Source organism: Notolepis coatsorum, assembly GCF_963971535.1.
Source record: "Notolepis coatsorum genome assembly, chromosome: 19".
Lineage (NCBI taxonomy): Eukaryota > Metazoa > Chordata > Actinopteri > Aulopiformes > Paralepididae > Notolepis > Notolepis coatsorum.
Genome location: NC_140183.1, coordinates 81580380 through 81593886, shown reverse-complemented (window position 1 = coordinate 81593886; position 13507 = coordinate 81580380). Strand labels below are relative to the sequence as shown.

The window sequence follows — 13507 nt, the reverse complement described above, 5'->3', positions numbered from 1 at the left end:
CAGAAATATCGTGAGTGGCTTTCAACGAGATATTAATAATTCCGAGAATACTCGCGAGTGGCAGTGAAAGTGTTAATACAGACGACTAAATTCTAGCGTTAGCACTTGTAGCATTAGCACTTGTAGCATTAGCAATGTAGTTCAGCCGTTTAGATTGTTGTTACACAAAGACTTTTAAATTGAGCTAGTGCAGCATGTCTCGTTTGGTATGCTACAACGACACCAGGATTTCTACAGCACCAGATAGTCAAGATTACAGAATTGGACAGAGCGGCTGTATTGCTCCGGTTGAGCTAGGGGCTCACAGGGCTTGGATCGGTGCAGGTCCAGAGGGAGACAATAGGCTGTTGTTCCCAGTGGTCTGTTTGGAGCCAAGGGGAAGCACACAGTCCAGGGATCGGCCATTAGTGTCTGATGCCGACAATCCGCGTTTCACAAGCGGAATAGAAATCCAGAGTGTCCAAAAGTCAGTTTACAGACATTTAGAGCTAAGATAAGATAAGATATTCCTTTATTGATCCCCTTGCAGCGATTCAGGAATCTCAAGATTCGATTCGATTTTGATTCTCGAATTCAATACTTCCATAGATTTGATTCTAGATTGCTGTTTTGAGCTACTTTCCCCATTTGACTGCGATATACAGTTTAATAGGTGTTACGGTGAACATATTGGAATTTGTGAATGGATTTTGAATCTGTAGAAGATGGAATCACCATTTGTATGTGAAACGATTTTGTCCAACACCCCTATGTGCTGAGTGTAGCAGCAGTTAGGTCATCTTGGCAGAGAGATTAGCTTTCGCTTGGCTAGTCACTATTCCACACGTGGGTCACACACTCCTCAAGGCTCACTGCTGTCACATGACACGTGCTGAACGGTGCCAGAAAGTGATTACCGTAATGATCTAACCAAATGGGCAGTTATAAACTGAATGGGCGAACAGTGGCAATGTATTAAATAGATACGGAGCAAAGATTATATGATTGAAATGGATACGTCCTTATTTTTCAAATACCTTGGCGTACTGTAATACCGTCCAACCCTAGTAAGAAGACATTTTGCAGTTCTCTTGTCTACAGCCTTGAAGTTGGATATGTTCTCCTACGCACCTGTCGATCTCGTTGTATTGTTTCAAGTTCGAATCTGTAAACAAAACAAACGGCGACCTCTAACCAAAAGAGCCCTGCTTGGTATTGTACTTTGTTTAAATCTTTTTTGTTTGGGTTGGAGTTGACTAATTTTCTATGCTGTGATTTACTCTCTTGGCAGAGCCTAAGGGTTTCGGTATACTTGCTTTTAACCATGCATACGAGTAGACAAGTGGTTGCGTTGTGAACAGTATTGTTCACATACTTGCCTGCGTACTTTGCGTGTACCTAGAGCAGGGCTTCTCAAACTTTTGTATACCACAACCCCATTTCATTTTTGAAATTTTTTGGCGACCCCACACTTAACTCAATCCCCGCCAACAACGTTTATATACGTGTTTGGCCGACAACCGTTGAACGCCAACCACGTGTATATATATACGTTATTTGATCGTTTTCATTATTCATCCAGGGAACTCAGTGTTACCATAGGGAATGAGTCTGAGATCGCCAAAGTGCAATACCGGCCGCATCCAGCTAGACGGCGGTATCGAGCACCCTTTGAAACCTTGTATCTTGGCCTGTGTAATGGCCAAATGTCTCCGGTCTCACTTTTCCTTGTCGAGCGAATGGAGCGGTTCTCCCGGTTCCATTGAAGCGTGTCAAATATCCCCGATCCATATGTTGTGGTGGGTTATGCCGTGGACCAAATTGACATTGGATGTACCAGATGGCGATCAAACGATTGGAATATTATTTTTGGAATACTCCCGATCACAGGTAAGGACTATCTGACGTAAATTTTCGCTTGATCGTGCAATGCTTTTATACCGATCGGGCTGATAGGCGTTTTTAGTGTTCAATACGAATGCCGTTACTGACAATCAAATAATCAGAAACGACCCCCCCCCCCCTTTCATGCATTCATGATGGAACATAATACCTATGATATAGATTTGATTTGAGAATAATAGTGTGTACAGGCAAGAAACGGCAACGTTTATAGTAGAATTTACGTATAAGCCTAGGTTGTATTCTTTTTCACATATTGAACGATATATCTATCTAGGTCGTCCTCGGACGGGCCCTCCATCGGTGCTTCCAGTCATCCCGATCCTCCATGCATCTGGCTAGCTCGCCGGTGCTTTCTGTTCCCACATCTCTCCTGAGTACGTCCACGTAGGTTAACGTGGGACGTCCTCGTGATCGATGCCCGTGTGTTGGTTCCCACAGCACAAGTTTGCTGGTTGGCATCTCATGGTGTCTCTGGCAGTGACCTGCCAGCCTCATTCTCCTGACTGCCACTTTCTCGCTCACCCTTAGCACCCCCCCATACAAGTTTGCATTAGTGACATGCTCATCCCTGTTGATGTTGAGCACCACACGCATCATTCTGGTGTAGCACCCATCCAAGGACTTCTGCAGGGTGGGCTTCAAGGTCCAGCATTCACTGCCATACAAAAGGACAGACTCAACTGTTGCATGAAAGAAGTTGAGCTTGATTTGACGGGGAGGTTGATGATGATGTCAAATGGGCCATAGTATTGTATCCATAGCTATAATATAGAATATAGTTATAGCTCTACAAACAAGGTGACACACTCCTATCTTTTAAAGTGAGGCAGTGCTAGAACGGGGCCCGACTAATTCCCGGCGGTCAATGAGTTAATGTATCGCGTAATTTCAATGTGGAAATAAGGAATATCAAAATAAAAGCACACGTTGTTGAACTTGATAATGCATATTTATTAGAACATTTTATTACAGCACTGTTATTAATTAATATTATTAACAAAAGCAACGGAATTGTTTCTGTATACACAGTTATAAAACTAGGCATATTTAGCCCAAATATGTTGCCAGAACATAAAAGAAAAAAAATGCGTTCACATGCGCTTTTCAAGACTAAAAAAAATTTACTTAATGGGAAGGGTGTGCTTGTACATTTGAACAGTTTCATGATACGTGGCTGCGTTCTACTTCCGATTCTACTCGAAATCTGTATTTATTTCTTAACGTCTGTGCCGAAAATCCGACCTGTCCAGTAGGGGTGTAACGGTACACAAAAACCACGGTACGGTACGTACCTCGGTTTTGAAGTCACTGTTCGGTACGGGTTTTCGGTACAGTGGAGGAAAGTTTGGCTTTCCATGTTCCACTCAGGGGTGATGTAGTGTGCAGTAACTAATTGTAATTGTAAGGCTGTCAACGAATATTCTATATTGAAATTAATAATCGATTTGTTAAATACACATTTTTAATAAATTATATTAGATTGTGAAAAAAACAGCCCCCGGTCGGCGGTTGTTAGTGGTTAACATACCGTTGTGTAAAGGAACACAGGATACGCTGCTCTGCCCTCTTGCGAACGTCGTATTTTAGCAAGCAAGTATACCGAGACCCTAAGGTGTGGCCGGCAATAGCTACCTATAGGGAGGTGTAGTGGTTACGTTATTGCTGTTTCCGGCCGGTCCACCATCTTGAAAACGCAATGTAATTCCCCATTGACCATTTCTAAATCGTCTTGTTTAAAACAAATAAAGCATTAACACATTTGTATGGTGTACCTTTCTGTTCGTATTCATCCAGAATCTATAGCTCAACATGAAAATATTCGCAATTAATCGTAAAAAGAAATCGCAGAATTGTATTGTTTTAATGCTTAAACAATAATGTTAGTGATGGAAGGGAACTCGTTTTGTGCAAAAATGTAAAGCTTTTCAATATTCATGAGGCAGAATTGTTACAATAGCCGATAATCCATTTTCCCAATGATAAATCCCTATACGGGTGGACCTTGCGGGCGGTCCAAAGCGACATCAGACTACACCTCCCTATACCTGTTCAAACCTAACAGACATCGGACCAACACAAAAACATGTCAACAAAGTGCAATGTAATGTTATAGCCGTGAGTATTGTAGAAATATGACTAAATCCCCATGAGAAACTATCCTCCTGGTTGTCTTCATAATGAAACCATTTCAGGTAACCAATCTAGTTCCTGAAAAGATTGCATCATCTACTCTGGTTACCCTGACTGACCCGCCTGGCAGTTGTCTATTGTAAAGGATATCAGTGGTTAAAGAACATCACCTGCTAGCGCAGGCTAGCCGGTGTTAATCTCCCATAGCAACTAATCACACTGGTCCCATGAATTTGTTTACATTTGAAAGAGTCATGTACCCGTAATTCCTCTAATAGTAACCCCGGCTTGTATTTGTTTCAACTGTAGCGGATACCAGGCTTGTATTAGGAGGAGGCATGTATAAGAGAGAGGCCTATATTTCTAATTTTCAAACAGATCATAATGAATAAATCAACATTTTGTGTCAGTTTGAACCCAGTAAAATGTACTGGGTTCATTTATTGAAACCAAGTACTGTATGAAATACGGTAGTAAACAGTGCAATTACAGGTGGTCAAAAAAAGTAAAATTAAGTAAAATAGTGCAATCACAATACTGGTATAATAATAATAACTTCGTTTTATACAATTCTGAGGTAGGCTTACTCTCTTGGTAAACATTAACACCATACCATTATATGGTATTTACTGCACAGCCAGGCCAGCATATAACAACAATAACAAAATATATTGCCTATGGTAAATCCGTTGAGGGAAATACCGTAATTCCTCTAATATACATGAAACCCGGCTTGTATTAGGAGGCCGGCTTATAATTGCTTAGCTCAACAGCGCACCCGGTCATTAATAGAGACCCGGTTTTTAATTGAATACCGGTTACTATTAGAGGAATTACGGTATTCATTTATGATACTAGTGTTTCCCACAGGATTGTGTGAGACTGTGGTGGGTGAACTTGGGCCCCTCTAGGGGGTTCCGGGGGCATGCCCCCACAGAACGTTTTTTTTTTTTTTTTATATAAACATTTGAACACTTTCTGCGCCAAAAACGTCATACAACGGGTTTCAAGTTCATGCTAATTCTGCCAGATCATGTCGTACAACGTTATTTTTATCATATTTTCGCCATGGTATTCATATTTCCCTCACGGAGGCTGGTCTGATGCTGTGGGACTCGGCACAACTCTGCAACGCTTCAATACTGCCACCTGGTGGATGATCGGCGAGTTGCCAAACCGGAAATGCCGGTTGGATATCGGTGCATCTCCTAAATACGTCCGGCCACTCTCTTATCGTTGCGGGACTCAAGACACACGTCCATGTGTAGCGATCGCTGCCATAACTCAATAATCGACATGATTTGGGCTGTTATTATTATTATACAAACCGGAAATGGATCGCCTCGATCCCCCATCAAATAACTCGGATCTTTTTGCTCCAGTGTCATCGCCCAACGGTAAGAGGAGGCTGACGTTACTTTCAGCCTGTTTGTTTATTATTATCCATGCAAACTGCTCTGATCTATATATCACCCATACTACATAAATCATTTAACGACGATCACGGAATTATAAACGACCCCCCCCCCGCGCGCATGATCAGTCATAACGTTTAGGACCATGTACAGTTGAACATTTTAATATAGCGTGGATCGGCAACAAACGGCATTTGATAATCTATATGCATTTATGCCTATATCTCACGTTCTAGGAATTACTGCAGAAAACAATAAAAACATTTATATTCTTGACGGTATTTTTGTATGAATGAAAAAGTAAAACGTTCCTACATCCTGAACGATAGATAATCGATGTTGAATGGGCCATAGTAATGTCAATTTAGTAATACAATTTAAAAAGTTATAGCCCTGCAAAGAAGGTAAACATCTCCATAGGCTTAGACTGGTGGCAGTGATCAAACATTGATGGATATAAGCGTGGCAGTTAATGTGTTAAAGTTAAATGCATCAATCTATTTTTTTTACTATTTTTTTTAATTCAACAAACATGACCATGTTCACGTCTTAAACTCATACTGAGGCCTTAGTTTTGGTTTTAAATTGCATATCATTCATTTATTTATTGTCACACAGAACAGAAGAATTTTGCCAAAACAAACACATTTCCTTTGATTTAATTATACATCAAATTATTTGTCAAGGATGAGGGACATCCACTAGTTGCAGAACTTGCAGTCACCTGATTTTTACAGACGATGGCGCCATTGCTCTCATGAAGCAGCAGGTCGGAGGTGGAGTTTTTAGATTACTCCGGTTGCAATGCCTCGCTTGAATGAAGTTAACTTTTCACCTGGATAACGTCAACATTCAGAATGAATGTAATGGGAGAAATTGGGATAAAATTTTTTTTTGATCGGATCGGGAAAGATCGGTATCGGTAGATACTCAAAATCACATGATCGGGATCCGATCGGGAGCAATTTTTTATCGGGACATCCCTAATTTGAGCCATCAAAGAAATTAAGCAAAAGTGGTTACCTGTGTTGAACTGGTTTATTTTTTTAGAAAATAAAGATATACTGCATTACTATTACGACTACTACCACTGCCAATACTACGGATACATCCCTATTGGCAAACTTTATATTTAAAAAATATATATTTTCTTTTTTAAAAAACAATTTTTTTGTTCATTATAAAACTGTGGCGGGACAAATTAGACTGTGGCGGGCCGCACTCCTGACATTAACATTGCATACAATACGCTTTTTCTGATTTAATTAATTGTACTGGTTCTTTTATTTTATTTCGTTTCTATTGATGAAATCTATTTAAGTATTTCTTTCATATTATGCATATTTCGATTTCTGTTTGGCGTGAGAATAATCTGAAGACTTGAAGGAAACTAAAATGTGTGACGTTGCTTCTGGTAAGGAACACCTCTGACTATACAGAGACGGACATGAATGTTTCATGATTGTACTGTAGGTCAAATCGAATTAAATCAACAACAAAACATATTTTATTATTATTATTGTTGTAAATCAGGATGATTTTGCCAAAAGTGGAGCATGGGCAGTCGTCCCCAACGCCCCCACATTCTAATCTTAGCGGTGGCTTATTTCTTTTTTGTGGTTTATCACAAAAATTAACCACGTTATTCCAGGTTCAACTGGTATGTCACCTAGTACGCTTGGCTACTCTTTTGAGACCAAAGCAATGTCTAAATATGAAAAAGAACGAGGAAACCCTTGCAGGGGCCAGATAATTGACAAGATAAAACTGTCCAGGGCTAACGTCGCCTCTCTCTGTTTTCTCCCCCGTGCTACAGCACGACACGTGTCCTGTGTGCAGGAAGGGTTTGAACGGCGAGGACAGCAGCAGTCAGCCCCCGGCAGAATCCCTCTCCACGGACCCCCGCACACAGGAGAGATGGTCCTTCTGAGACGCACACCTGCTCCTCATCCCCCCGAGGAGACCCCATCCCTTCCCCCTCTCTTCTGCCATCATATAGAGCCTTCATCTCACCCCCCCCCCCTTTTAATGACTTTCTTGAACCGTGTGTACACACACACACACTCACTCATGCAGATGCTCCCTCATTGCACACACATCCCAACAATCAATCCAGATCCGCCAGTCCTCCTTTGCCTAATCGTGATAAACAGCCCAGATTGGTGTTTTCCCCCTCCCTTTCTCTTATCTTCCTCCCCCCATCCTTCTGAAAATGCACTGCTGTTAAAACACTGTTAGGGAAATCACAGGCTATGTTCCAGTAACCTCACCCTCTACACAGCCCGCCGTCAGCTGAAACTGAGCCCGTTTAAGTCACATGATCCACGTAGGACACGGTTTTACGTCGCTTTCTCTCCCGTTATTTTCTGCATCCTCGCACGGACGACACCGAGTGCTCACTGGGAGGGAAGAGTCTATATTTTTCACAGCCGAAGACTGCGCCGCGTTTCTCTGATTGGCCATTGGCCATGTGACCGCGAGAGAGCGGCAGTGCGGAAATAAGGCTGCATCCTCCACGTCAAGAAAGACAGACATTCTCTGTGACAAACCCTAACCTTAACAAACTCCGAAATAATGCCTAACCTTAACCCTCCCTAACCTTAACTTAACCCTAACCTTAACCAACTCCGAAATAATGTCTAACCTTAACTTAACCAACTCCGAAAGAATGCCTAAACTTAACCAGCGGAAGAATGCACGTTTATAGCGAGAGATGATAAACGTAAAAAAGAAAAAAAATTGAAGTGATTCGAACTTGTGACCAACCGCACCGCAGGCTCCACAGCACGGCGGCGTACCAGTTGAGCTAAGCGTCGATGGAAAAACATTGGGGATTACGGCTACATAATGCCGCAAGCTCTGCTGCTCCGCTCTGCGGCTGCCGCGGGGCGTGTCGCAGCCAATCAGGGAAAACGTGGAAGCACTCGGCAGCACTCTTCGGCTCCAATTAAAGAATAGGCAGGAGGAAAGGCCGCTGCACAATGAGCACCGCAAAGTTGCCACTGGAAGGTCGCGTCTAGATCAGACGGATGGCGGGTCACTTTTCACTCTAGCTGCGAAGCCGTAATTAGTCATCATTTCCACCTAAAAAGTTTATAAAAACCCATCCCTTACCAAGCGGCTACGTGGTGCAGTGGGCAAGGCGCTCACCACGAATACTGGAGACGCTGGGTTCGCCTGTTCGAGCCCAGCGCTCCACATTGCTTTCAGTTTGGCTGGTCGTCCGTACTAATACACATTGGCAGTATTAGGGGGTGGGAAACTGATGGGTGGGGATCGGGCGTTGTGGACAGCGACTCCTACAGGTCGGTTGGTGCACCTGCGCAGTAGAATCAGGAAGCGATGGGGGCGGCGCCCCTCCAAAGCGCAGACTCCCGACGCTGAAAGATCGCGCCGCGCAGGTGAAAAGATGCGACTGCCGTTACCTCGAGTATCGGAGGGGACTCGTGCTATGTATGACTTAGTCCACATTGCAGCCGGCTTGTGGGAGGCAAGAAACAGCGTTCGAGACAGGGGAGGGTTGAATTGGATGATACGAAATTGGGATGGGAGAAAAATGGGAGAAAGTGGACAAAAAAAAATAAAAATCATCCCTTACCATAAGCACTCCCACCACCTTTATAAATGTAAACTAAATCCAAAGGGAAGCTCTGACATCAAAATTATAGCTAATTTTGCTTACTTTTTTTTAGTTGTGCCCAACAAGAGTACACGAGGAGGGGCAAAGAATAGGAACGCAGCCTATTCTCTCTCTACTGCTTTAAATCTCCACTTCCTCCTTCTGGTGTATATATTCTAAGCAGACGTCATCCCGTCACGTTATTCCTCCGTTGATGACTTGTCTATTGTTTCACATTTTTATCACTTATTTTTTTAATGTAAATAATTTTAGTCCAACTTCTGGTTTGAAAAGAAAAAAAAGAGAATGGAGAAACATGTGAAATCCCTGGTTATCGAAATATGTATATTATTATATATGAAAAAATGTTGTATGAATTGAAAAATACATAAAAAAAAAATCTGTAACATAATGGCCATGTTGTGATTTGTCAACTGCGAAACGATATTGGTCCATATTCCCAGAGCAGCAGTGTTGATCTGGGGCCAGTGACACTCGTCTTCGGGACCTTACTCAAAGCAGACTCCAGATCAGTACCATCAATATGAGAGGCTTTGTGACTATGGACCTTTGGATCTCAAATGATCTCACGCCCACTTAATTAAAAAAGGAACTGAATACTTCAGACTGCTACTGAACTGCCTAGGCCCTAGTTGACAAGACTGGGGCATCAGAAATACACATTTATTAAAAGGAATCAAATAGCAAACGGCTAGGAAGGCATTTACACATTTTTACATGAGAACTGAGATGGTCAGGTCAGGCCACCTGAGCAGCAGCACACCTGATATGCAGGCACCAGTTATACAGTAGGTTAAGCACAGGCCCCTTTTCCTGGTCTTCACTGAGGGTCGGGAGTGGATTTGCAAAGCCCTTTGAGATGTGATTAAACGGCTACACAATAACATGACACATTCAGTCCTTTCTCAAGAAGAATCGGTAGCGAATCATAATGTATTAGTGATGATAATGTTAACCATATCGTGGGCTGTGCTGAGGTCATTCATTTGTTTGCAGAGTTTAGTTTGCGGTCTTGTTCAAACCACCGGTCGACGTGCTGAAGATGATTTTGGACATGGTGATGAAATATCCAGTGCCGGTTAATAGGCGTGCAGAGTGGCAATGCCGGCTTGGTAGTGAGATGGATCATATGGTAAGAAAAGGCCAATGTCTTTGGTACCATGCAGTGTGCATACAGTCTGTGGCGGGGCGTAGCCATCGTCAGTGTGTGTTCCAGGCCAGTGTGAGCAGGGAACGAGCTGGAGCGGTGGAAGGGATGGAGCCCACAGTAGGATCCCACACCTCAAACTGTATGTCAGATGGCGACCTGCAACATATTACGCACACAGTTCGTTAAGACGACGTCTTTCACCGACACGCAAACATACACCCCATGCAGGGGTGTAAATACTTGAGTAATTGTACTTCGTTACAATACTTAAGTACTGTTTTTGGGGATTTGTACTTTACTCGAGTATTATTAGGTTTGTATACTTGTACTTTTACTCAATTACATTTCAGGAAAAAAAAAAGTTTTACTCCTTAAGATTTAAAATGCAGACCTACAAAGTACAAATCTCGCAGGTCCAACAATTTTAATTATTTGTTTCACTGGCCGAACTAACATTAACGTTATTAATCCTGCGGCCGCACTTTATTTAAAAACAGCCAATCAAATCCCCATCAATGAAATATTTACCCACCCATACCCATGCTGATTGGTCCTTGTGCAAGACTAGGAAGTGGGGATCTTTGATTAAACACCTGCTATCAGAAGAATAGACAGTCAGAAAAAAGGATTTAACTTTTTAGTACATTTAAAAGTAGAAACGTTTTTTACTTTTACTCAAGTGTGTTTTTAGCCAGATACTCTTGACTTTTACTTGAGTAAGATTTTGAGACTGTACCCATACTTTAAACAGTATTTTTTACACCCCGGACACCGTGAAGGTTGGACCCACCTGTTGAGGACGGTAAGTACAACTGAGCCATCTGGTCTGATGAAGGCACAAGTCTCCAGTACCGTGTCATCACTGGTAGACACGCCCACTCTCCGAGACCCCTCCCGCAGGAATTTACTGTAGATGGTGAACACAATGACTGTTAACGAATATCAAGGCTCATATATTGGAGGCTAAGTGAGTCACCCAATGGGAGGTGGAATTAGGGCACATACTCAGATTGCACTGGACCAAATCTAATGGAAATGCAGACAAATTCCAACTGTGCAGGGATCTCATTTATAACCGTTGAGAAAACATGGCCTGAAAGAGGTATACGCCACTTCCCACAGAAAGGTTGGGATTTATAAAAACTTATTTTTTTTTAAAGATTTCTTTTTTTTAGCGTTTATCGCTTTTTACTACTGGGCAGTCCAGTAGAGAGAGAGAGAGGAGGAACGGGAGACAGAGTGGGGGGAAGACATTCTGCAAATAACGACTGGTCCGGGAATCGAACCCGGGTCGGCCGTGCCGCGACTCAGCACGTTATGTGGTTCGCCACTGGGGCGCCCTATAAAAACAAACTTGATGGGGGAAATGTGCACAGTTTAAAGAAAACTCTGACCCATGTGTTCGTTACATTTTGGAGATTGGGAATTAGCAACTCCAGAGGCAAAGTAGTGAAATAGCCTAGAGAAGAACCTCAGAGTTAATAAATATGAAAAGCCCCGTCTCTTGAACAATGTATGAAGGAAATAGAAGCATGCCTAATTCTGCAATTTATTCCATTCCAAATCAAATTAAACACAGTAGCCTAGTAATTATATACCTTGTCATAAAGGAAATTGAAGCCCTAATGTATATATGTGATACCGGACAACCGGAGTCTCATGGCAAGCACAGAGACTCAGAAGAAGCTTCTATCCCCAGGCCATCAGGATGCTCAACGAACAATAACACTATGTAACAACCATCAAATTAACTCACAGCACACACACTCACTTTAAACATACAACTCACTACAGCACCCACTTTAGAACACCTAAGCACACTTTATATTTATTGGTAAAGAATTTGCACTACAACCCATACCTCATTACACCTTACTGTAAATTGTACCTAAATTGTACCTCATCCCACCTCTGCTTTGCACCGTATAGTATATTGTATGGTAACTCAGTTACTTCTACTCTACATTGAGCATTGTATATATGTAAATACTGAACATTTGTCTACGTACTTGACTTCTATTTTATACTTGCTATACTTATTTTATTATACTTATCTATTTTTGCCTAGCAGTCTCTGGAGCGAAACAGAAAGAAGCATTTTGTATAAAGGTATTCTGTACTTCTGTATGACAACTAATAAAGAAACTTGAAACTTGAAACTAATGCCTAGTTAACTCCTAACATTTGTCCTACACACAGGTGGGCCACCAGGGCCAGTGAAGTCTTCTCTGCTGGCCTAGATTGTCAGAATTTAAAATAATTTAATATAGCCTATATTTTCATTAATGTTATATGTAGTCAGTCTATTAACATAATTTCATTGCTCTGTCTCAGTTGCAGTGCTTCCAATGCAGCTCATATACTGTAAGTCTGAGCTTTTATCCAATCAGATGTTCCACCTGCGCTGTCTCCGGGTACTGTCGAGACTACATTTACAGTTTTGATATATGTCTGAGATTATGTGGTAAATAAATCAGCATTTCTAAATGGTAAATAAATGTCCCTTTAATGTTCAATTGTTCTTATTTCTATTACAAGGATTTGCAATTATGTCTGCTTAGTGCTTATGATATGGTAAAAGGTTTATTATGATATGGTAAAAGGTTTATGTTTCTATCTGGTAAATACAGCCTGTGCAAATAACCCTTATATTTCCATTTTATTCCTGTTAATTCCCATGGAAAGTTTCTACCTTTGAATATTCCAGGAATCTTTCACAGGATATGATGCAAAATGACGGCATTGACATAATATGCAGAGAGGGACCATGAAGCAGTAGAGGTTGAATTGGATTTTACCATAAAACATATTTTCAAAGGTAGAATGGGTGCTCATTGGAGCACATAATGTCCAACATGCTATAGTGGGTCATAAATAGTGAATGAAGGACGTATGGCAGGTGCACATGTGTTTCATGTTGTCTCTTGAAGCTAGAGTCCCTCATTGAAATTGATCATTTTAAAGAAAGGAATGGACGCCTTCTTGCAATGGAGTGATCATGTTTTTATTTAATATTGTCTGTTTTCATAGACGTTCTATATGTGAACATGTTCTGCATTCAGCCTTCTTGGCCAGGGACCACTTGCAAAAGAGGTGAAAATATCAATGTGATTACCGTGGTTAAATAAAGGATATATATTATATATATAAAAAGAGTCTCAAGCGAGTCTGCAAATAATTTTATGTTTTCTCAAAACGCAACTTAGTGACTTAAACACTAGCTAGTTATGATACAATTAGCATAGATTTCAATGCTGAAATCCGTTTACTGCTCACTTACGCATATAG

General features: G+C 41.5%; 2 protein-coding genes across 4 annotated transcripts in view; one reads left to right on the top strand and one right to left on the bottom strand.

The window, feature by feature from the left end:
• Positions 1 to 9424, top strand: part of rnf115a (ring finger protein 115a) — a 35376-nt gene extending 25952 nt beyond the window's left edge. Inside the window, exon 9 of the mRNA XM_084336536.1 lies at positions 7246 to 9424. Coding sequence (XP_084192662.1) covers positions 7246 to 7359 — 114 coding nt within the window. The 3' untranslated portion in view covers positions 7360 to 9424. The remainder of the gene's footprint in view (positions 1 to 7245) is intronic.
• A 70-nt stretch (positions 9425 to 9494) lies between these two features.
• Positions 9495 to 13507, bottom strand: part of gba1 (glucosylceramidase beta 1) — a 32892-nt gene continuing 28879 nt past the window's right edge. Inside the window, exons 11-13 of one of the 3 annotated variants that reach the window (XM_084336535.1) lie at positions 11010 to 11126; positions 10758 to 10815; positions 10234 to 10375 (exon numbers count right to left, since the gene is read on the bottom strand). In XM_084336535.1, the coding sequence (XP_084192661.1) occupies positions 10364 to 10375; positions 10758 to 10815; positions 11010 to 11126 (187 nt within the window). In that variant the 3' untranslated portion in view covers positions 10234 to 10363. Of the gene's footprint in view, positions 10376 to 10757; positions 10816 to 11009; positions 11127 to 13507 lie in introns of all 3 variants that reach the window. The other 2 variants (XM_084336534.1, XM_084336533.1) reach the window with 2 other exon arrangements.